The sequence below is a fragment of the Cornus florida genome, unplaced genomic scaffold, assembly GCF_030987335.1.
Source record: "Cornus florida cultivar Cherokee Brave unplaced genomic scaffold, ASM3098733v1 CherokeeBrave_3.0.0_Hap2_Chr02, whole genome shotgun sequence".
Taxonomy (NCBI): domain Eukaryota; kingdom Viridiplantae; phylum Streptophyta; class Magnoliopsida; order Cornales; family Cornaceae; genus Cornus; species Cornus florida.
The window spans coordinates 32,418,973-32,444,589 of record NW_026775572.1 but is presented as its reverse complement, the minus strand read 5'-3'; the positions used below and the strand labels follow the sequence as shown (position 1 = coordinate 32,444,589).

At 33.3% G+C, this 25,617-nt stretch overlaps 1 protein-coding gene across 1 annotated transcript; it reads right to left on the bottom strand.

Moving 5' to 3' along the window:
- Positions 1-771: 771 nt before the first annotated feature.
- On the bottom strand, positions 772-5,376 carry LOC132294575 (probable protein phosphatase 2C 34). The gene is made up of 7 exons (XM_059792484.1): positions 5,105-5,376; positions 4,326-4,582; positions 3,705-4,013; positions 2,917-3,034; positions 2,608-2,831; positions 2,076-2,307; positions 772-1,154 (listed from the first exon to the last, which is right to left on the bottom strand). Exons 2-7 carry the CDS (start codon positions 4,569-4,571, stop codon positions 1,147-1,149), a joined length of 1,137 nt encoding a protein of 378 aa, XP_059648467.1. The 5' UTR covers positions 4,572-4,582; positions 5,105-5,376; the 3' UTR covers positions 772-1,146.
- Between the last annotated feature and the right edge of the window lie 20,241 nt (positions 5,377-25,617).

Sequence of the window (25,617 nt, the reverse complement as noted above, 5' to 3'; positions counted from 1 at the left end):
TTCGGTTTACATGGTATATCTTATTAACATCAAATTGACTTGTATATAATAAGAAAAATGTAAGAACAACTAGGCGTGTATCTGTGTGTGTGCGTGTGTGTGCGTGTGTGTGTGTTTTCACAGTAAACTAATTAAACAATCAAAGTATATATGCTGAACTCAATATTCTCCAAACTGGAGAAAGCTGTCCAACAACACTGTTTAGGAATTTTTTTTAGTCCTATGTAAAATATTGATTCATAATCACAAGTCATAATCCGAGTCCCCAACTGCCAAGGATTCCACACGCAATCATAAAGTTATATTTCAATATATTATCTAATATCCACATATATTGGCCTTTGGTAGTCTTGAAGTTATTGTTTACTATTTTTTTTTTTATACTTTCCACAAAGCTGAACATGTTTATAACAGAAAGTTCAAACCACTAATTGTGGTTATTCGAAGGGTTTTGAGGGTGGGAAAACCCTATATTACCCCAAAAATGAATAAATAATATCTACCAAGAAGTCTTTGCCTGTGTCTCCAATTATGTTGAATATATTCCTCTTTTTTTCTTTTTTCTTTCTTTTAAATTAAAGGCTACACTGGCCTAAAAAGAATGCTCTGTACATAACTGATAGTTTATTTGAAAGCTTAAAAGTGGGCAAAAAAAAAAACATCCTGTAGTTTTCTCAATTAGAAATTGCTTTTTTAAGTGAAGTGCAGTTTTGTAATCATTGATCATTAGAGATTCCAATCATTGTTATGGTTCTTATAATAATCTTCTAATTTGAAAAAGACATCAGAATATGTTAATGAATGTTGGATCACAAAAGATTAATGGCCTCTCTATTCATACTCATCACAGCTGCTTCATGTTACCACAATGACTCAATGTTGTGAAGCTTTGCAAAAGCAGCAACAAGAAAAGAAGAGAATCTAATTAATATATCAGAGTAAAAAGCTTCAGTATCCTTATCAGCCTCATTGAGATCCCTAAGCCCCTTATAAAGCTCCATGCAGTCTTCGTAGGCATGAGCACGTTTCGAGTTCTTCTGCACGGCCATAGCTTCCACTCGGATGCTCAAAGCAGGAAGAGCCGAATTGCAGCTACACCCCTCGGTTTGATCCTCTGTGAAAGCAACCGAAGACTCCCCATCCCACCTAGAACCCTGCTTACCAGTGCCAATAATTATGACAGAGTAAAGCAAATATCTCTTTATTTTTATTTTTATTTTTTGTAGAGCTAAGCTCTTTCATGGTTGTATTCTTCTACTTAAGGTACATCACACACTACAAATTTAACCAACTTTCTCATATCCCACTTTTCTGGTAACAATTACAGTTTCTTTCTAAGTTCTTATAACTATTGTCTATAGTCCATTTTTAAATCTTATCTTTTCCAGTTTAATGGTGATTATATAATTCAAAAAGTTAATATTGTGCATTGTCAACTTACCTATTATTCTCTCCTATCACTGGACAAAAATGTTATAATAAAGAAGTCTTAAATCTTAATATTGTGAAGTAAACTTCAGGTTCAGAAACAAATACTTGATCAAACTATTCTCATCACATTTTGATGTGAATTTCTTGAATACATCGGGGAAAGCTGCTTGAAAGTTAATTCAAACATAAATCCCTCCATTATATTGCAGAGAAAAATCAAAGTTCGTATCTGCTAATCCAAGAGGGATATATAAGTTCATATCAACATGTACATATCAATTTTGCATGACAAAACGGCATTATAAGTGGTCTGCAGCCATCCCCGGAACTATTTTACTTTGTAATTGTTTCTTTTTGGCAATGCAAAAGATACTAAATGGTACCACTCTCAAAGATGAAGGACACATTGTCTAATTTCGCCTAATACCAATAGCCCATTAAGCCAACCTTACGAAATTCTTTCATGTGTAGGTCTTAATTCAATAAGAAAATTCACTCACCCTAATGCAAACAATTTACATCTCAATAATTCCCCGAATCATACTTCTGTTTTCTATCTTAGTCCGACATGCATGCTTATGATGAGACACATTTGGAAAAAGAATAAAAGAAAAAGATTATGATAGAAATGAAGGAGCAAATACCTTGCTCTTTTTTGTCACAACTATTTTGACTAGTAATAGGATGAATTTGCTGAGATGAAGGAGAATTGTGAAAGAAAAGACAAATGGCAGAAACATCGTCTGTTGCAATACCATGCCTCTTGCGTTTCCATGCTTGGACAGCGCATTCAACCAAACATTTAGCTGACTTTGCTTTTTCTGGTGCGGAAGATACAATTTGCACTGCTTCTTGATTGGAGATAACATCCCATACCTTAACAGAACATAAAAACTCTTATTAGCTTTCACTGAATTGTTCGTTTATAAAGCAAAATATACTCTGAGATAAGAAACAAATTGAAAGAATGGAAAAAGAAAACATATTGTCTGTATAACTGGTATCACAAATATTGAAGTGATGAATGTCAATTATGTTCGTGAGTTTGAAACGAATTCGTTAGGCTGATCTTTTACAGGTTTTGGACATTTAATATAAAGAAACAAACATGTATTTTTCTTTTTGTGGTTGTATAAAAAATGACAAGTGATAAATACCAAAAAGTGTTATACATACCCCATCTGTTGCCAACACAACAAACTGGTCTCTGCTGGTTATATGTCTTTGACTCACTTCAGGGACCGAAATAAGTCCAAAATCCTTTATGCAGTAGTCCCCAAAGGCTCTAGACATCGCCAGTCCGGGCCATTCCTCATCCGGTAGCCAGATTCTGTGCACCCCAGGCTCGTCATTTAAACTGAACACTCTCCCTTTGCACTGATTTATCCGTTCAGCCTCCTCTGTCGAACAATGTTGATAATGTAAACACAATGTTCATAGAATTTTCGAGAGACATAGAGAAGAATGAGGAAGAGAGAGACTCACGGGGTAGATTGGGCTTGAAATCAACAGTAAGCTGAACTGGAACCAAGCTGCCATCATCTGAAGTGGTAGCCAATACAGCACGAGAATCACCCACATTTGCTATGAATATATGTTCACCCTAAAAATATCAATTTAGGATAATAATAAGATCAGTTCTGGTACAAATTTTGGGTAAAAAATTATCTGCAACAATTCTCCATTAAAAAAAAAAAAGAAAGAAAGAGTCAATTGCTTCCTCTCCTACGTGTTTTATAGAGTTTCAAAAAATTCTTGATTGTAGTCGAGAATGGAAAACAGGGAAAAAAATTCCTTATCACTTCCTTATCTGGTAATTCCATAAATTATAGAGTAAGCAGCATTTTAATGGCCATTAGCCAGCATAAAGCCGAGATGCATCAACCTTAATGTTGTTCCCTAATAATTGACCGTATTCTCTCTAATGACCAAGTATGAGGCATTTAGAGCTCTAACGAAAGTTCTGTTCTTCCTTTTATTTTAGTTACTGCATTTTTATATTAGATACTTCTAAAAGTCTCCATATATTTTAGCATATTTGAACTTCATAGAAAGTTCTGTCCTCCTTGAATGTCACATATTACCTTGCGATGATGCAACATACTATTTTCAAGAAAATTCTAGTCACCAATTGCTTTTCAGGAGCCTATCAGCAGCAAAGTAGGTAACAAGATTTTTGACTTATTAAGCAAAAAGAAATACTTTATTTGCATTGCAACAGGAGGCATAGATTAGCATTACTGGATTAATTTACATTTAGGAACTCCCTTTACCTGTCTGACAATTGTCAACGCGGTGGTTCCACTGTAGAATGAATCAATTTGACCATGGCTCTCTAGCTCCTGATCAACGGCAGCACAAGTCTTCAAGTAGGATTGCTTCCATATATTAAACCTGTGAAGCTTTTTATCGGAATCCATGTCAAAACCGGAGTCGAGTGAAGTTTCAGCTAGAGTCTCCTGCCAAGTGCACAACAAAGACAATGGCAGTGATTCCCTAACCGTCTTCGACACATAATGTCCCCATTGTCCGTGCCCATCAAACATCCCACAGAACATCATGTCTTCTTGGCATCCAAATTCCTACCAAACAAACAGAATTTACATCTATCAATTTAAAAACCAAAATTTTCCGCATTTTTTGTATCTCCCTTCATAAACATCTAGGGACAGACTAAAAATGAGCTGCATTTCGCGGACAAGCATAGATTAAGAACATAAAATTGACACATATTTTTGTATCTCCCCAAATAAACATCTAGTACAATCTAATACTGCTAAAAGAAGAGAACAAAACAAATGAAGAACATTGAAGCTCGTAAAATGAGCTACATTTTCTCGGAAAATTAACCATAGACTAAGAACATAAAATTGCCAATTGTTTTGCAAGCATACCTCCCACACAACGAAGCAATCTTGGTTCACTCCTTTCTGGCCTCTTTTGGAGAAAACCGATGCAAAATTGTTCGATCCATCAACACTGACAGTTCCCGAAGACCGCAATATCAAGTTGTTCTTCTTCGCTTCCTTAACCATAGCCTCTGCAGCCTCTTTTCCACCACAATTCCCAGAATCGTTGTGCCCTTGCTCGATGCAAAATGCCCTTCTCAGTTCACCGAACATGGACGAAAACTGCCCCATTTTCACACCCTCTGCAATTCAATTTCCACCACAATAAGGTAATTTTTTCACACACATAAACACACAACACACACATAATTGTAATCATGTAATGCATATGTTGAATGGAGTTATATTTAGCTGACTACAAGAGGTTATCTGAGTCAAAGAGGTAAGATTCTCAAATTTGGAAAGAAAAAGAAAAATAATAATAAAAATTGAGCTTTCTGTGTTGGGAAAAATCAGAGAATCTTCAGTTCTTACATGGATTTCCAATAGTATATGCATGTGACTACGTTTAGTGTTCAGAAAAATGTATGAAAAGAAAAAAAAACAAACTATTCAGTTCCCAAAGAAATAAACTATAAAATTAAAAATACTGTGCGATTTTACATATAAGATTCAAAACTTTCTTTTTTCTTTTCCTGCCTTTTCACGGCAACCAATCAGGGTATTGTTGCAATAGGAAAAGCAAACTGATTCGGTGAATAAAACCCAAAATTCATGTGAGATATATATTTAAAGACGCTAGTGAAGTTGATGTTGGAGACGACCTTGTTTCTCAGGCAAATTTGGTCGGAAAGTGATGAAACTACTAGGCCGGAAAGTGACAAACTCGCTGGAAGTTTGCTGCTCTTTGCCGGAATCTGAGTAAATTTTGACGGGTGAAGCTGAGGTTTGGAGATTTTTTATTTAGAGATGTATCACAATCCATTGTTTGGTTATATTGTGGATTTTTTTCATCCAAGGAGAAGAAACTTGGACGGTGTGTTTTTTTTTGTACACAAAGACATGTAGTACAATACACATACACTGTGTGTGTATTTTATGGTCTGCAACCCGAAGAAACGGTCCTTTTTCTACCTGTGCTTCCGTTGTCTCTAGTAGACTCTCTACCATCTCAATCACGTAATAAATGACATAATTATTCTTCAAACTACATTCAAACACTACAATATGAGAAAAATAATCATCTCACAATCTATAATTTTAAATAAAATTTTACATTATGCATGTCGGCTAACTTGTAAAGTTTGAAAATGCCTCGATAACTTAATGAGTTAGTGCCTTAAATAAATTTTGGAATACTAAGTTTTAACTCTTTACATTTACTAATTTAACTTTTAATCTTTCTTACTTTTGTTAAAAAAAATAAAAAATCTTAAAGTTTTCATTATTGCTTTGCAAGGCTTAAGAAAGTCATATGTATGTGTCAAACTGTTTAAACATGTGATTTTCATATCACAATGAAATAAAAATAACCATGTACATGGTGTACTTTGTTATACAAAAAAATATAAGTAATTTTTTTTTTACTCCGCACCCTCAACATTGAATTAATATGATTTTGCATATAATTTACAATATTGATATAAACTTAGACGGTAGGCATTCGGGTGGCTTAACATAATTCTTTCTTTAATTCTTTCATTTCTATCAGAAGTAATGTTACAATTTTTTTTTTTTTTTTGGTAGGTAATCCAGATACATGGTTTATATTTAATTTTAATTGGTACCATGATTTTAACAATTTATTTGAAAATACCAATCTTCTAAAAGTTTTAATTCCTTTCAAATTAACATCTTGAATCTAAAATACTCTTCTAATTATTAAAACATATTTAAATTGACAAAAACTTCCAAAATCAAGAATTCAAAAACTTTCTCTGCATGCACACTTAAGGGTTTCCCAATTCCACTCTATCATGTGGCACATTTGTGGTGTTTCCAAAACAAACAAACAAAAAATAATGCTTTAAAATTTCACTCATATATATATATATATATATATATATATATATATATATATATTGCCAAATTAAGTAACAACATTGAATAAGCCAACTGATTCAATAATTTGAAGAGCATATATAGGGTATAATATTCAAAAGGGTACAAAGATTATAGTGATATAAAATATGTTTTTTTATTAAACATGACACAACATTTATATCTTAAATAAACACCGTTGGCTCTCTTTTTTTCCTTTTTCTTTTCCTGTTGGCTCATTCTTATTATAAGTAAAAGACAATGTGCGTCAAGGAGTTGAATTTGGAACACAAAAACCTATATAAACACACACACACACATATATATATAATATATATATATATATATATGTATAATATGATGGTGTTTAGATTTTTAGTACATTAGAAGATAAATAAATAAATAAAACGTGCTTTTCAGAAATTATTTAAATACAAATTAGAATATTAATGTGTGGTACAGCTTTGGTTGGCGGAACAATGTTGAATTATTTTTATCACAAGCTTCTTTTATTAACAAACTACCAAACTTACCCAAAATAAAAATAAAAATAAAAATAAAAAATAAAAAATAAAAAATAGAGAGGCACACCTCATGACTATTGAATTATTCTTTTTCTTGGGGGTAAAAAAGAATGAAGGTCCACGTTTTACAATGCTCATTTGTTTAATATTTTATTTATTTATTTATTTATTTTACCTGTGGATGGGGTATTTTTTGTTTGGTTTGACAGGGAGATTACGATACCATTAATTTAATAGAACAGTAGGGAGATTATGATATCTTACAAGTGCTAATATTTCAATTAGCAACATAATCTGAAACCCATAAAACAAATATGGAATGCAGCTATGTATATTATGAATGTAAATTAAAAACATACACTATTATTGGAGAGATGGCTAGCTTATTATTTTGAAAATATAGGAAAGCCAGCCAAAAATGACATTGCATGCATGTGATGATTTATATCTTGTCAAGTGTTTGAAAAGAGAAAGAAAAATGATATTCTTTTCCGATTTAGTGATTCCATCCTTTGAAAACATGAAAAGAGAAAGAAAAAAGATATTCTCAAAAAAAACATTACTCAAATGAAAATTGATCTCCAATATAGTCTTCTCGCATTATGACTGTGGTACGATAAAAATTATTAAAATTATAGTTAGTCTAACTTTTATTGTACATATTTTTTTCATTGATGAGAATTATATGGACAGAAAGAGACCGAAATCTCATCACCTTTCAAAATAAAAACAAAGAGTTAGTGTTGAGTTGCAAAAAAAAACTTAGAATTATTGTTCATAAATTTTCTCACAATGCCAATATATGTATATATATAGCATGATTGTGGGGAGCTGACTTAATTTGGCTTATGCAAATTTGATTTGATAAGTTAGTTTGTTACAAGATCATTTAGAGATAAGAATGTGTATATCTGATACTCTTCAGATCTTACGATGACAAAGTTCCATCCTTTCAATTTATTACAAAGTGTTCGTGTGTCGTATAAGTGCACATAATATTTCTTACTCTCTGTGAGGACCTAAAAGAAAGACATGGAATAACATTAGTGAGGGAATGTTGCTCATGTTTTTATGCCCACACCTTTTAGATAAATATAACACACATAAATTTTTGGGAAAATTAAATATAAATGGAGTCAAAGTTCCATATTTACTTAGAGAATGAGTCAAAATTCCATATTTTTCTAAAATGGATTGCTGAGGTGGCACATGATTTTTTACTATTTAAAAAATTATGATGCCTAAAATGCCCTTCCCTAACAAAAAAGTAGTACCTTCAGTTCAAAAAAGTAATACCTTCAGTTCAAAAAAGTAGTACCTTCGGAGAAAAAGTAGTACTTTCGCAGGTGTTTAAAAAACATGGTACCTGGACGCCAAAAAGTAGTACCTTCGCAGGTGTTTAAAAAACATGGTACCTGGACGCCAAAAAGTAGTACCTTCGCAGGTGTTTAAAAAACATGGTACCTGGACGCCAAAAAGTAGTACCTTCAGTTCAAAAAAGTAATACCTTCGAAGAAAAAGTAATACTTTCGCGGAAGGGTATTTTAGGCACCACAATTTTTAAACAGTAAAAAATTATGTGCCACCTCAGCAATCCATTTTAGAGAAATATGAAACTTTGACTCAGCCTCTAAGTAAATATGGAACTTTGACTCCATTTATATGTAATTTTTCCTAAATTTTTTACATTTATAGTATAATAATAATAGAAGTAATGCTCTTAAAATGACCCTTTCACGAAAAGAGTTATCAATTGTCTTTTTATTTTTAGAAAAGAATCACACAATGAAGCCACCAACTCTTATCTCTTCATTTATCCCGATGTCACTCGGGAGATAGGGTGGAAATCGCAAAAGGACCCCGTCAAGCTGTCTAGCCAGAAGCCAGTGTCTCTACCATTGCCAAATGTTGTGTAACGAAACTCTCGAATTTTCCTTCAACTCCTAGAGCAAGAGTGTGACATCTTCCAAGTGCTCCAGATATTTCTATTCTTTATAAGATATCGCTTGCACTACTTGATCCAATTTGCTTAATCTTTTGAAGAGAAAAAAATATATAATAAAAAATAAAAATAAAAATAAAAAATTCTTATTTTTAATTCATAAAATTAAATATAAAAAACTTGCTTAAAAACATTACTCTAACAATAGAAGTCAATTAAGACAACAGGCAACTGGGCAAGTACATGCACTATTAATTCCAATTGCAGGTCACTTTCCCACAAAGACCATAATGGCGCAAGACACAAATTCTGGAATGAAAAGAATACCACATTAATTACATACTCAGGTTTCAGTTTGGACACTAATGAAAGACAAGGATAAGTTTTCTACATTTATTTTGTCGGATAGAGTGGTGCTACTAAAGTTGGACGGTTCAGACACCAGGTTCTATATTCTCCAAAATATCATAGAACGGAGTATTTTTTTTTTAACAAAATTCCAAATTAAAAAAAAAAAAAAATCTTAAATAGTATATTCACAACATCTTTATAAATTATCTAAGATATTTTTCTATTGTGGCTGATATCTTCTTTACCTCATTAGATGGTGAAAATATGTGTTTCTTGTCAACAAAATTAAAAATAAATATATATATATATATATAAAAAAATGTGATATTTCTATAAATACATAAATAGAGGATTATCTTGTCAAATTAAGCTTAAAATAAATTTGTTACTATTGAAAAGGAATAAAAAAATAAAATCCCATGAATAAATATTATTAATTTTTTTTAACAAATTAGTAAGAATTGTTCTTTTTCTTTTTCTTTTTTTTTTTGTCAGAATGCGTGGACTTGCTTGGTTTGTAATTATGAAAACAATTTTCTGTTCCTGAAAAACTGAAAATAGAAAACTGTACAAAATACTCTACTTGGTTCGATTTTTTAAAAATTTAGTTATAAAAAATATTATTTTCAAATAATAATCTTTTATACTTCTCTAAAAATAATTATCTGTTTTTTGAACTTCTGAAAATAATTTTCAGATTTACGAATAAGTATACCCACATATATTTCTCCCAACACTCAGCCTCAAAATTTTTTTGCATGAATCCGGCGCTCACAGAAGTGATGAGAACCATTAGTGGGATTCACTTTTTGTAAGTGTGGTGCATGTACTATCGGATTCACAGAAGTTTTTCTCCTCTCCAGAATAAGAAAATTTTATATAGTAATTTAAGAAAATTTATTACATAATCACCAGATTCACAACCTTTCCACCATTAATTAAGGATTGTTAAAGTCATGAATGACATGTCACATGAGCCATGTTTGGTGGGCCACATTTCAAATTTTATAATCATACATTAACACGTTGGGCGTTCATATAAGCAACCAGAATTCACTGTTAAAACAAAAGATTAGATACTGGGCCGCCTAACCCAAGGACCCACCATGACACAAACGCGTTTAGAGGGGTTATTTTCGATTCGTCTCATTGAATTTGAGTTTTAAAATTAAAATAGATAGAATTAAGGAAAAAATAACTTACAAAATTATTATTATTATTATTATTTTATTCTATCAATTTTAATATCAAGAATTCAATTACATCTAACGGAACATAACCATAAAAATTTCAATTTTAAAAATAAAATATATGGGAACCTCACCTAAACCAATAATACAAGCAAGAATAAAACATATATAAGAGAAAAAGGCAAAAGGGAAAGATCAATAACAAAATGTCAGGAATATGTCCCACGCTTGTCATACGACCTAGAGACTAGAGGGGAAGCCTTTGACAAGCAGAATTTGAATGATCATATGGGCTGATGGATCAGCCATACAGAAGTGGGCCCAAGCCCAAGAAACTCCAAGTCGGTAAAGTAAGTCATCATGAAAATGTGAAGGTTTCGATTGTTGGTTGGTTGTATTTACCACCACACGAGTGTTTTTTTCTGAAATTGTACGACACAAAATTGTACAAGTGTCCATCACGTGTGTAGTGTTACAAGATGTTTTGAAAATATTTTATGAGTTCTTACAAAATTTATATACAGAAAATTGAAATCAAAATTATAAAAAATAAAAAAAAGCAAATTTGTCAATAAAATTAAAAACATGTGATTTTCTTTAAACATAAATAGAGGCTTATCTTGTCAAATTAAGATTAAAATAAACTTGTTATTATTGAAAAGGAAGAAGAAAAAAAACTAAAATCCCATGAATAAACATTATTAATTTTTTAACAAATTAGTAAGGATTGTCCAAATTTTTTTTTTTTCATCAATTTGAAAGTTGAAGCAAACACAATGCGTGGGCTTGTTTGGTTTGTAATTATGAAATAATTTTTTATTCTCAAAAAATTGAAAACAGAATACTGTATAAAAAAAATACTGTGTGGTTTAATTTTCTAAAATTATTTTATTAAAATTCAGTTATAAAAAAGTATATTTTTAGATAACAGCTTTTATAGTTCTTTAAAAACTATTTCCTATTTTTTAAATTTTTTATAACTGTTTTCAGAAGGGCGCACTCCTCTTTTTTTTTTTTTTTTGGTCTGTGTGATGCATGCACTTTCGGACTGACCGAAAATTTTATCCTCTTCAAAAGAGGAGAATTTATATAATTTAGAAAACATTATTACATGATGACGACCTTTCACCATTAATTAAGGATTTTTTTTTATTATTCGAAAGGTACCATTAATTAAGGATTGTTAAAGTCGTGAATGACATGTCGCATGAGCCATGTTTGGTGGGCCACATTTCAAATTTTATAATCATACATTAACACCGGCGGACTATTAATTAGTAGTGGTTTCCATTTTGGTGTTTGTTGGGCGTTGGTATAAAGTACAAACAACCAGAATTCACTGGTAAAAAAAACAAGATTATATAATAGGCCTAACCCAAGGACCCGTTCCCTGAAAAGGATAGACCATGACACAAACACGTGTAAATTCCTATGTGCGTGTGTGTATATATAGATTATGTTCAGTCGGTACATAGAGTTTAAATTTTAAAATTAGAATAGATGAAATTGAGGAAAAATATCTTACAAAATTAAAAAAAAAAATTCCGATTCTATCAATTTTAATATTAAGTATTCAATTGACTATTTCGAGACTTAATCCCGTAGAATCGAATATGGATAACCCTTAGGAACCATTAAGCTAAGGGTCGGAAAAAAAAAAAAAAAAAAAAAAAAAAAAAGGAAGAAGAAGAAGAAGAAGAAGAAGAAAAAGGAGAAGAAGGAAAAAAAAGGAAAAATCAACCGACATTTATCATGTCGGTACAATTAAAAAGTCAGAGAACCACACGCCGAATAGGTAGAAAATGGTTCCAACACCAAAAACACACACTTACCATTGGTATAGCAGTAAAGAATGCTGTGGGAGAACACTGCATCACGATGCATGATGGAATTCGAAATCCGCTAAAGAGTGTGTAACAACTCACCTGCCGAATCAACTAGCCCAGAAAATGAATGGCGTTGAAGCGCTCGACCTATACCTGGCTGTCGAGGCAAGCGCCAGGTGCAACACATGTTTTAGTTTTGGTTCTACTTGTATTAAAAAATAATAATGAAAAAATTCCAATTTAATGAAAATAGTGTGGGTGCTGCGGTGCGCTGGGCCCCGAAGGGGCCGTTCCCAGTTCGTTCCCCGGTCGGCACGGGGCAACCCGCTCTCGCAACGTGAGTAGCTCGAGCAGCCCACCGACAACCGACCCAGTTCGTCCCCTGGGCAGCAGGCAGCAACCCGCTCTCGCCACGTGAGCAGCTTGAGCAGCCCACTGACAACTGACGGGTTTGAGACGAACACAACTATAAAGTATTCCATGTGAAAATAAAATATATAGAAACCTCACCAAAACCAAAAATACAAGCAAGAATAAAACATGAGCTAAAGAGTTTTTTCCTTTTATAGGAGCTTCTCTTCTCTTTAAAGAGTTCTCTGCTAGTCAGAGTCTTGTTAGGAGCTTGTCCTTTTTGTGTTCTGTTCTTTTTTTTACCTTTGGTCTCTAGTTGGATGTTGGTTGATTGTCTTTATCTGGATTGTTTGATTGGTTCTCGGATTTTGGTGGATTCTTGCTTACTGGTTCTGGGTTTTCCTTTTGGTTCATTGTTGTACTCATCTTGTTGGACGCTGAGGGTGGATCAGGTGGTTTTGCTGTGTGCAATTGCGGTGACGATTTTGCTGTCCGACGCTTCTTCTTGTGGAATTTGGAATATCAGACTATCCTTTTTTATATATCAGTGGGGCTTAAGATGGGGGGTGTTTCAAACCTTTATTTCTTCCATTCGTCGTCTCTACGGGATGTCTCTTGAGGGTAGTGGTTTTCCCTATCCGGGTTGTGCAATCGAGGTTGCGCAGTCGCCGAGATCGGCGATAGTAGGGATAAAGGTGTTATTTTCCCATCGTCAATCCCAAAGCGGCGGTGAAGCGTCTACAATACGCGATAGTCCAGTAGTGGGTCGGATTACATCTCATTATGGGCCTAGTCAGGCCTCTTCTTTCAGCCCAATTCCTGGAGTGCTAGGCCATATTGACGAGGCCTAATGTTGTTAGGATCAATTGCAAGTAGGTCGGTCAAAAACTTTATTGGATCTTAGGGAGGGGACTTACCATGTGGATTCTAGTTCACATCCTCAACACTTTTATTCATGTTCTAATTCCCAATGACAAGTGTGTTCTACCCCTACTCAAATGAAATTATTGGTATGGAACTATCAGGGTGTGGGGAATCCTCTGACAGTCCAACAACTTAAGAGACTTGTGCGGTCTCATTCCCCTGATTTGGTTGCTCTTCTTGAAACTAAAAATTCTGCCGACTACATAATCAAGATTCAAAGAAAATTGTGTTTTACGCATAGTTGGTGTGTTGATCCAAAGGGCCGGGCAAGGGGCATGGCTCTTATTTGGAATGATGATCATTTATTCAACATTGTTGATGCGACTAATTTTCAAATCACTGTTGTTTTTAATTCATCAGGAAATGATGTGTGGTATCTTACCATTTTATATGGCAATTCTGTGGATTATATCCAGGCTGATCAATGGGTTTATCTTAAATGTAAACAAAGCTCATGGGGTAAACAATGAATCATCATCGAGGATTTCAATGATGTACTCCTGCATGCTGAAAAGAAGGGAGGTGTCCCCAAACCGGCTTGGGTGCTTCAGAATTTTAAAAGTTTATTGGAGAGCTGTTCCCTTTCAGATTTGGGTTATGTTGGCTACCCATTTACATGATGTAATCATAGAAGTGGACGTGGGAATATTCAGGAATGACTTAATCGGGCTGTTACGACTACAGATTGGCGAGAGCTTTTTCCGGCGGCAAAACTTTCTCATTTATCTATTTTGGGTTCTGATCATTTTGCACTATTTCTTGAATTGCGGCCATAATTTATACGGAAAGTAAAGCAATTTTACTTTGATGCTCGATGGGTGGATGATGAACAATGTTATGAGCTGGTTCGGCATTCTTGGGAGATGGATGTTTCTGGATCTCGATTGTATCAGGTAGTAAATAAATTAAAAAATTGTAATCGAGAGCTAGCTCAATGGTAAAAATGTAAGGGATTCAATTCTAAACAAAAGATTGAGTCAACTGAATCTACTCTACAATTGCTTAAGGAGTCATCCCTTCCATATGATAACACCCAAATTTTACAGGTGGAACATGACATTCAACATCTTTAGCAAGAGGAAGAGTTATACTGGCCCAAAAATCTCGAATCCAGTGGCTTCAATTGGGGGACCGGAACTCAAAATTCTTCCATGTGTCGACAGTCCATCGTAGGCATAGAAATTTCATCTCTGGTATTAAAGATGATGGCGGCCAATGGATTGAACTGTAAGATTATTTATTTAATTGTGGCCCACATGATTCGGACATGTGACATATTACTTGGTGGCTAAGTAAATAGATATCAAATTAATATTATATTATATTATTTGGTCAACTTTTAATTACCTTTTTGATAATTACTTATTGGAGTAGTGTTTTCCTTTCATATTCCTTACTTTGATGGAAAGTAAAATTATGTTACTAAAAGGAAAACTAGTCCTCTCTCTGCCTTTATAAAAGTGCATATACTCCATCAATTATGTACAATAATGAAAACAATATGTAAAAGTTTTATGTGTGCAAAAGGCCAAGAGAGAGAAACTAGTTTTCACCTTTGCCTGTTGATCAGAGTTGCAGATTAATTCGTGATTAAAGGATCTGGACGTTGGACTTAATCACAACAAGATTTGATATCGTGAATCGAGGTATTTATATCTAACTAGTATTTATTTATGCATTATAGATATGTGAAAATCATGAAATTCTAAGATATGGGATTCATGTAAATTTGTGATTAATGGCTTAACACGAATTATTATAGTTTACATGAACAATAACCTTTGATTGAAGAAGCTTTTATTCATTATTTTAAAAATCTCTTCGTATCCCAACATCCTGAAAAAATCAGTCAATTTATCCAACATGTTCCCAGGTGTGTCACTAGTTTAATGAACCAAGAGTTACTTCGACCTCCAACAGAGCTAGAGGTAAAGAAAATAGTTTTTGAGATGCAGCCGTGTAAATCCCCAGGACCGGACGGTATGACTCTTTTATTCTACCAACATTTTTGGCCGATAATTATACATGATATGGTCTCTGTTGTTCGAAGTTTTATGCATTCTGGCTTTTTGCTCAAGTGTGTTAATCATACTAATCTCGTTTTAATATCAAAAATAAATATTCCAAGGCATGTTTCTCAATTTCGTCCTATTGCATTATGTAATGTTTTATATAAAATTATAGCCAAAGTGTTGGCAAATCGCCTTAGACCTATTCTTAGTTTGCTTATTCACGAGTCTTAAGGTGCTTTTGTGGCAGGTCGGCAAATTAATGATAACATCCTAGTAACACATGAAATTCTTCATAACCTGAAAAATAAAAGAAAAGGTCGGCAAGCATTTATGGCCTTGAAGCTTGATATGAGTAAAGCCTATGATCGTATTGAATGGTCTTTTTGGAGGCCACGATACTTCAAATGGGCTTCCATACTCATTGGGTTAAATTGGTGATGTCCTGTGTCTCAACAGCCTTCTTCTCTGTTGTTGTTAATGGCAATCCTACTAATTTCTTCACACCATCTCGAGGCATTAGGCAAGGGGATCCTTTGTCACCTTATTTGTTTATTATTTGTGTTGTGGCTCTTTCTTGTTCTTTGCGTAGGGCCTGTCAGCACCATGTTATTTCAGGTATTAAAATTTACAGACAAGCTCCAGAAATCTCTCATCTTTTCTTTGCTGATGATGCTATCATTTTTTATAAAGCTCTGTCTTCAGAAATTAATTATCTCAAGGGGGTCCTCTATAAATATGAACGTATCTCAGGTCAGCAGATAAATTTTTCTAAATCCTCCATTTTTTTCTCTAAAAATTGTAGGAGTCAGAACAAATCTAATATATGTTAACTCCTTAGCATTCGAGAAGAGGGTTTGCGTGAACGATATCTTTGTATGCCAGCTGTTATTGGTCGATCAAAATGGGATGAATTTTATTATGTTCTTCAAAAGGTGACTGATCGCCTTGCTAGTTGGAAATCAAGTCTTCTTTCTTCAACGGGGAGAACTGTGTTGAAGAAGTCAGTATTGGGTGCCTTTCCAACATTTGTTATGTCATATTTCAAACTACTACGTAAATTGTGTGCTCAAATTACCTCTCTTATTAGGCGATTTTGGTGGGGTGCGTCTAACCAATCTCACAAAATTTGCTGGGTTAATTAGGAGGAAGTATGTGATGATAAAGCCTCTGGTGGGTTGGGTTTTCACAATTTTGAGGCTTTTAATAAGGCTTTTCTTGCAAAGCATGGTTGGAATTTCCAAGTTCTCAAGAAAGGGTTGGCTTTTCAATTGATGAAAGTTAAATACTTTAAGAATTACTCTTTTGTTGCAGCCAAGCTTGGTAGCAACCCATCATGGGCATGGCAAACTCAATCCCTTATTAGAAATGGGCAGATATGGGTGGTTGGTAATGGTCAGAGTATAAATATTTGGAAGGATAGGTAGATTCTTGAATTTGATGTTACTTTAACTAAACCTTCTGTGGAAAATTTCCCTTGTAAGGTATCGGATCTTATTAATCCCCAAACTAGCTCCTGGAATGTTGAGTTGCTTGCGAACTGGTTCCCTTCTGATGTTTTGGAGGCTATTCTCAAATGTCCTTTCAGTGCCTTGAATAAGGACGATCGTTTAGTGTGGGCTCTTGAGGGTAACGGTAAATTTTCTGTTCGGTCGGCGTATTTTTTGGCCTTTCAAAGTCTCCGTAGTCAGCATTTTCATAACAATATTGGTGGTGTTTCTGATGGTTCGATGAAGGACCCTTGGCTTAGGATTTAGAAGTGTCACACTGTGGAGAAAGTCAAATTTTTCTTGTGGAAATGCAGTAAAAATGCCCTTGCAGTCCGGAAGAATCTGGAAAGGCATTGAGTTGTGGTGGATCTGGTTTGTCCCAGATGTGGTTGTGCTGATGAGACGGTGTTCCATCTCTTATTTTTCTACCCTCATTCTGTTAAGGTTTGGAAATTTCTCCTTTACAATTTGATTTTTCTCAATCTTCTCACCCCGTTTCTTTCTTGGCGTGGTGGGAAGGGTTAATTTCGAGGTTTGGGCTGAACAAAGAGGGCAGGGATATTTTAGGCCTCATTGCTAATTTTTGTTGGCAAATTTGGAAAACTAGAAATGTGTGGTTAAATGATAAGATTCAGCGTAATTTTTCTACTATTGTTAATCTTACTTGTAATCAATTTTGAGAGTTTGAGAAAGCGCAAAATTTGTTAGTGTCTATGTCTCAGTCGACATAGAGGGATAACAGTTCTAGCATTGTCTCGAATGGGCAATGGGTGCCGCCTCAAACCGGAGAAATAAAATGTAATGTGAACGCATCTTTTTCTCCATTTTCTTGTGTAGGCGGAGGTGGAGCAGTCTTCAGGGATGATCTTGGATCCATGTGTCAGATTGTCGTGTTTTGTCCGCGTAAGGCTAAGAACACCTCTTCAGCAGAGGCCCTTTGTCTTCGTAAAGTAGCTTTCTGGCTCTTCAGTTTGGATATGTTAATTGTTGGTTTCAGAATGTCTCCCAGGTAGCGTGTAATGCTATTATTAATCTGGAGTCTTGTACAGTAGAGATAGAAGTTTTTGCTTATGATTTTCGATGTGTGCTTCAGTGATTTGCCTCATATCGGATTAACCATGTTAAGAGAAATAGCAATGAGGTTGCCCATAAAGTATCCATGCTCTCGCGAAGTTACATCTGTCCGTTGTTTTATCTCATATTCCGGTGGATATTCTTTTTTGTGCTCAAGCTGATTTACATCATTCTAGATGATTTTAGAAAGAAAAAAAAAAGAAAAAAGAAGAAGCAAGAATTAAACATATATAAAAAGAAAAAAGGAAAAGGAAAAAGATCAATAACAAAGAGTCAGGAACATGTCCCACACGACCTAGAGTGGTATTGCCTATGACATTTGAATGATCATATGGGCTGATGGATCACCCATACAGAAGTGGGCCCAAGCCCAAGAAACTCCAAAGTCGGTAAAGTAAGTAATCATGAAAATGTAAAGGTTTTGATTGTTGATTGGTTGTAGTTACCACTTACCACCACACAATTGTTTTTTTCCGAAATTTTACCACACAAAATTGTACCAAGTGCCCATCACGTGTGTAGTGTTTCAAGGTGTTTGGAAAATGATTTATGAGTTCTTTCAAAATTTAGATACAGGAAATGGAAACCAAATTTAATTCTGCTGAAAAATCAATCTTTCATCCAATTGAAATTAAAAAATCATATTTGATATATATTATGTAAAACTAGAAAAGTTATTTTGATATTTAATAATTTACTGGAATTTTTTTGAGTTTTCATACCTATCTAAAAATGAAAAAAGAAATAAAAGTAATAATCAAATTATATTTAATAACAAGCAAACATTCTCCTCATAAATTTATTTACATCATACATATTAATTTTTGGTAGCTCTATTCACTTTCATCTATTAACCATGTGGATTGAAATAATGGTTATTAGAGACTTTCATCGATTCTCACATATCATTTAAAATGATTGGTCACTTTATATATATATAATTGAATTTCAATTGTTACATTAAAGGTCAAGTCTGAAATAATAATTTATATATATATATACAGACCCTTAATATATATATACACACACATATAATAATTTATAGTCTGGGAGATACAAGTGAATTATTTGAGTGGGGCTCATGTCATTTTGATGTTATTAATATCTCTGATGTCAAAATAACATTAGCCTATGTTTATATAAAATTAATAGAATTTGTTATATTGTTCAACCTTCATGTTCTTAAAAAAATAATAATAATAAAAAATAATAAAAATTTACTCACGGTGATGAGACTTGAATGCTCATCTCCTCTCTCACAAAACCAACTCAGCTAATGGCCTAATGAAGAAAGAGACGTGTTTTTTATATGCAGTTTCTTACTTTATTTAAAACCAAAAGACAAAATAAAGTAAAATTTAAAATGTGAATGAATGACACTTTAAATTGAACAAAAGTTCAATCATTTGATTTGCAACCATTTAAAATTCTCAATAGTGAATACGATTGAATCTGGCAAGTCAACAAGTGCTCAATCATTCTCCTAAATTTACACGAAACACATCTTATTCAACTTACGAAAATAAGATAGCTGCAAAAGTATATATATATATATATATATATATAAGTATGTGTCGATATATATTATCTAAAGGTGGAGACCAAAATAGATAGTGGGGTTAGTACATGTTACGTAGACCCCACACAAGCTTGTGTCAGTTCTAGGATTTGAAGTTTGAAACACTTGTTTATGATTGATATTGCTCTTGTGGTGTATTTGAAGCCAAACTATGAGAATCCAAAGTTTTTTTTTTTTGGGTACGTGGATGTCAAGAAGACAACTAACAAAGATCTTACTGTGTAAAGATTACATGGTGTGTCGGTATGTGGTAGTGATTGCACCAGGTGGGGTCCACTGTACTCCAATCAAATCAAAAGCTGACACGTCATCGCCAACAATCACATGTGGCGGTGCACTGGGAAACGATGTATCGTGGTGTTGTGTCGACTATCAAAGCCTATGTATGTAAAGAGCAATCATAGACTTATAGTCCTTCCTGTAATACGAGGAGATATTTAATGTGTTCAGTACACGCATTATAAGTTTACAATCATTCATATACGCGTGTACGTGCCATGCTTGAATGACACGACATACTCCATCATAGTATATGATATTTTTTAATTTTGGATCCGTGTGCACGGTTTTTTTCTTAAATTTTACTCGTACCTTAAAAAACTCACATCAATTTGAGTGAGACTCTCTCTTTTTACACCCAAACATTGTTGAATTGTGCTTATATAACTTACCTAGTATGCAGTCTATTAATATCTCTTGCATACGCTCAGAAAATCGTCACAATCACTCTTCCTCATCCTAACATCCTCATTGGTTACACTTTCGATTAGGTCAGGCCTGATATCATTTATAACAACCCACTTCATCACATAGTATGATATTATCTGCTTTGAATCCAAGCCTACATTGTTTTGTTATTGAATTTTATCCCAAAATATCAAGTACTAATTGGAGTGAGACTTTTCATTTTCACACCTAGACGACGTGGGATTTTACACTTATAACTTAATCATTATAGTAGCATGTCAGTACCCCATGCACTCGCCCATAAAATCGTCACAGTGCATGGCACGAACGTATGTGATATGCCTGGTGCCATAGTGTGTACCGAACACATTGAAGTACTGCAAGCATGAATATGCTTGGCTACATCATGTGGCGTACCTTGGCTCATTGATGATATTTCTTAAAGTTAGGTTAGAGGAGCGCAAATCCTCTATTACAACAATATTGTGTTGCATAGAAGGAAACGATTGTGACGATTGTGATCCTTCACATATGTGAGTGTGGGACATATTACAGTGAAGCCAATGGATTTGGTCGGCGATTTGATGCCAACCAGAGAGTCTAGTGGCTTGACCCACCAAAATTTATAGCAGAACAAACTAGACGTATTGTCTCGGTTGTTTGTTTCATTAATTGTTTCTAAACTCAAAGTGTAATTTTTCTTCTTAATAATACAACTGTGAATTAAAAATAATTTACACAGATGATTGAGAAGCTCTTTACCTTTAGTTGATTAGGGGCTTGGAGTTAACTAAATTATTGCCTGTGCATAAGAAAGATTATGAAACTAGTCACTTGTGAATTCCTCGCCACTGAGGCTGCTAGTTGTGAACCTCATTTTCAGTTTTGTTTGGAGGATTCTAATTTTTATTTGATAAACCTCTAGCCCGACAATTCTTTCCAGCTGAGACAGTCATGAATTTTTGGACTGACCTCAAGCATGATATTCTAGTAAGGATGACAGTAATTACAAGAGAAAAGAAATGAAAAGAGAGATAGTGTTAATTACTTATCCTGCTTGGTTGACTAATAAAAGAAATGATAAGTAATTATGTTTGGAGAAAGAAAGGAAATAAAATTATTTTAATGAATTTACTAGCATACCCTTTTCATAAATATTGTCTTTTATAAAAATAAGGATAAATTTGACATTATTAAAATTTCATTAAAAATGCTAAGCCTTTCCTTTCTTTTCTTTCATTTTCCCCCATTTTTTAAAGATAACAAAATAAACGTATCCCTCTTTTTCTTCCAAAATTTTATACCAAACACAAAAAATCACATCCCTCAATTTCTTTTCTTTTATTTTCCTTTCATTTCTTTCCAAACCAAATTGGCCCTTAGGCTATGTTTGGTACAGTGAAAAAAAAAAAAGAAAAAAAAAGGATAACATTATTTAAGAGGAAAAATAAAAGAAATGAGAGGATAGTGTTAATTGTTTGTCGTGTTTGGTTAATTAATAAAGAAAAAGAAAGAAAATGATAAAGGAAACTATTGTAATGAACTTACAATAATACCCTTTTTTAGAGAGTTTTTCTTTTATAAAAATAAGGATAAATTTAGAATTAATAAAGTTTTATTAAAAATATTGACTTTTCTTTCCTTTTCCTTCCATTTCCTCCCAAATTTTTAGGAGGATAACATTTCCTACCAAACACATTTTTTTATTTCCTTCCATTTCCATTTCATTCTTTTCTTTTCCTTCCATTTCTTTCCAACCAAATTCGCCCCAACTTAATTTAAATTTACAAATAACAACAACTACTTGAAGTTGGCTACAATTTACAGTAACATAATGTTTTTTTGTCACATATGAGGATATATATAGTTCTGTCTTTGGTTATAGTATGATTAAATTTCATAAATCACCTAAATTACACATGACTAAATAAGGTTGTCCCTAAAGTGATGAGGTTTTTAATTCAAGTTTTGGCACTTGGGCATTTTGGCAAAATCCTTCGTATAACCAATCTCACTTTGTCCATAAACAAAATGTCACCATTGAAGTTTTCATTTAGATACTTGGGGGTGAATGGAAAGCAAAATGACAAGGAAAAAAGAAAAAAAGAAAAAAAGAAAAAAAATTAGAACCCTAGAAAAGCAAGGTGTGATATTTAAGTAAAGTTTGACACAAAAATCTTTATTATTGGGTATGAGGCATCATAAGAGTGGTGATAAAGCTTTCCTCATTTGCAAATTGCAACACAAACAAATAAAAGGACTATTTTAGTGCACGAGGCTTCAGCCAGAGCAAGATTTGAGGATGGTTTGATACATGTAAGATGCTTGCTTTATTATGTAAAAGATTTGTACCGTTTCGAACACGTCGTGACCTTCCCGAGCAACTTTAACATTATCAAGTCCCACCCTCACACAAGGTAAAATATAAACAAGATATGCATGTATGTGCAGGTAGTATATGCTGTTTGAAAGGTAAATACATAGGGGTCAAAACATGGAGAAAGAATTGGGAAAAAAAATGAGTTCAGAATTCAGATAGAGTTGAAAGGGTCATACATGTTGGTAGGGTTGGATGCAAAAAGTATTGAGTTCAAGTATTTTAGTCCCACATCGGAAATTAGAGAGGAATGGGAATTTTGTAGTGGTTATATAAGTGGGCTTGTGCTGCTACGTCTGGGTTAACCCGTCCTGTTGGGGGTGCTGAGGCGACTCGTCAATGATCGTTTAGAGACGGCGGGTCGTGCCAACACTTAACAACAACGAACACACTTTCTTTAGAGGCGAGCAGGCCTGCCCTACTTTAGGTGGGCCTGCCCGTCAATTTTTGGAAGCCCTCATCTCGTTTTGAGGGCTCTCTAACAAAATGAATTAAAAGAAACAAAATTCTTTAATGGGTTGAGTAGTTGAATTCTTCTGAGAACAACTTTTGGGCTTTAGGGTTGGGTTGGGGTCTTTTGGGTTACTACTGCTTTAGTAACCTTTTGGGGTTCGGCCCCATTTTTTTTTTTCTTTTTTTTAAAAATCGATTTATTTAACGGAAAAAAGAAAAACATGAACGCTTTTGTTTCGGTAAGGTATTCTTTTTAGAAATTTTTTGTTTCAGACAAAATATTTTAAAATTTTTAGGTATTTGGCCTTACGTCCATCAAACTTTTTGTTAAATTTTAATATTTTTTTTCTTTCATAAATATTTTACAACAATCAAACACCAAAAAATAAAAAAATATTTTCTAAAAATTATTTTACTATATGGGATGAGGAAAAGCTTAACCATATCCAAAAACCTATTGTGTTTCAAATTTACTTCGTACTTACTTCGTACTCGTTTGAAACCTTAACGAAAGCGAGCAGAGTTGAGTAAAATTGTCATCCCTATCACTACGGTAGCAATAAATTCAAATAGATGTAGTATATGACATCCTTGAATATTTAAGGGACAATTAAATTAGTATTGATGTAGTTTATAATTGTTTCATTTTCTGTGTCCTTATTTGAGTGCTTCGTGACTTGAAGGATCAAGTTCATTAAATTGATTTCATTTGTCTTGAACACACTATTGGATAAATAGTGTGGTGTGATCACACTTTATGTTTAATGAACACTTCTAAAGTGTTCTAAATAAGTGAAATTTCCAAAGTTGTATTTCGAAACGAAGTAATTAAAGTGATTTTAGAAAATGAATATAAGAGTAAATATGTTAATATATATTAACAAAAAGGAAAACTGTGATGACTCGTGACATTGTTATTACTCACAATTCTCTTATGAGGCTACATAATTAGTGAGTTCCACGAGAAGAATTGTAATCACGGATAATATCAGGAGAATCGGTGTTTGGTTATAATAAAAAAAGAACAATAATTAACGTTTTAAAAAAAAAAAATTAAAAACCTAACAATACCAATTCAGTCGATTCTCTCACATAGGGGTGGGCCCTGTCACGTGTGAGAGAACTGACTAAGTCGGTGTCGACACGAGTATTATTGCTCTTTACAAAAAGAAAAATAGGTCGCAATTCAAGCCATAAATGGCCTTGATGTATTCGGTCAAACAAATATGTTGGCCTCTTTCACGCGTATATCACTACTCTTTCAAAAATGTCAAAGACCAATTCTCCATTTATTGGACGATGAAAGTAGATCCTATCTTATTATCTAATAAATGAGAAGCTTTTGATTTTTTTTTTTTTTTTGTTTTTTTATATCACTACCTCTAATGAAAACTATGAAAAAGAATAAAATTTATGGACCAAAGTCTTTTCATATGGGATAAAAAAAAAAATGATGATCGAGTTATACTCTGCTTTAGCAAAATGTCTCGCAATGTTATGATCTTGCAATCATGCAATATTCTACTCTTTATGCTTCGTAAAATATAACTTCTTTCTTCTTTTTTCCTTTTTATTTGTTTATTTTAATTTTTATGAAATGATATTCTATATGAAATGCAGACAACATTTTAAAACAGAGTTTGAAGAATTCAAATGTTTTGGGTAATGAAACTCGGTCAGCTTGGACTGTGCTGCATGCGTTATTTAATAATTTATAGTTAAATGTGGGACTCCCTTTTAGGGAACCCAACATTCAAAGGGCTAGGAGTTAGCTTTGACCTGATCAACGACCAACAACTTATACAAAATCATAGTACAAATATATAAATTCATCATATATAAAAATTCAACTTATTGCCTTTGAATAATGATTCTATATCTAAAGTTTGCTATTAGAATAAAAAAAAAATAAGTGAGAGAGAAAAGAAAATGAAATGATAAAGAAAAAAAAGAAATAAAGAATGAATGAGGAAGAGAGAGAGTAAAAGGAGAAGGGGAAAAAAAAAATACTACAAGGAATTGTATTTGCACATGATGACCTGTCAGTGTCAAAGTTTGTTGTTACTAAAAGGAGTGAAAAAAAAAAAAAAAAAAAAAAAAAAAAAAAAAAAAATGGGGGTGAAGAAGATAAAAACATAATAAGGACAAAAGATAAAAAATAGAAGAGGAAAAGAATAAATATCTAAGTGTGGGATTAGAAAATTAAATTATAATAAGGCAGAAAATGAGGAAATATATATGTGTGTGTGTGTGTGTGTGAAGGAAAAGTAAATAAATTAATCTATCCCTTCAAGGATTCTCTAACCATTTTTCCTAAATCTTAATTCCTACACTCCTGGTAATTTCTTAAGATATCTATCGAATAAGGTTATATCTCCGATTTTTCCTATGGCGGCGAAATATTCAAAAAACTTATTAGTGTAGCCTCTTATGTATCTAAAATCACAAATTTGTAATAATTTTAGATTAACTTCATTTTGCTTCATTTGAGTTTCTTCTAGTAATCTATCTTCATCAAGT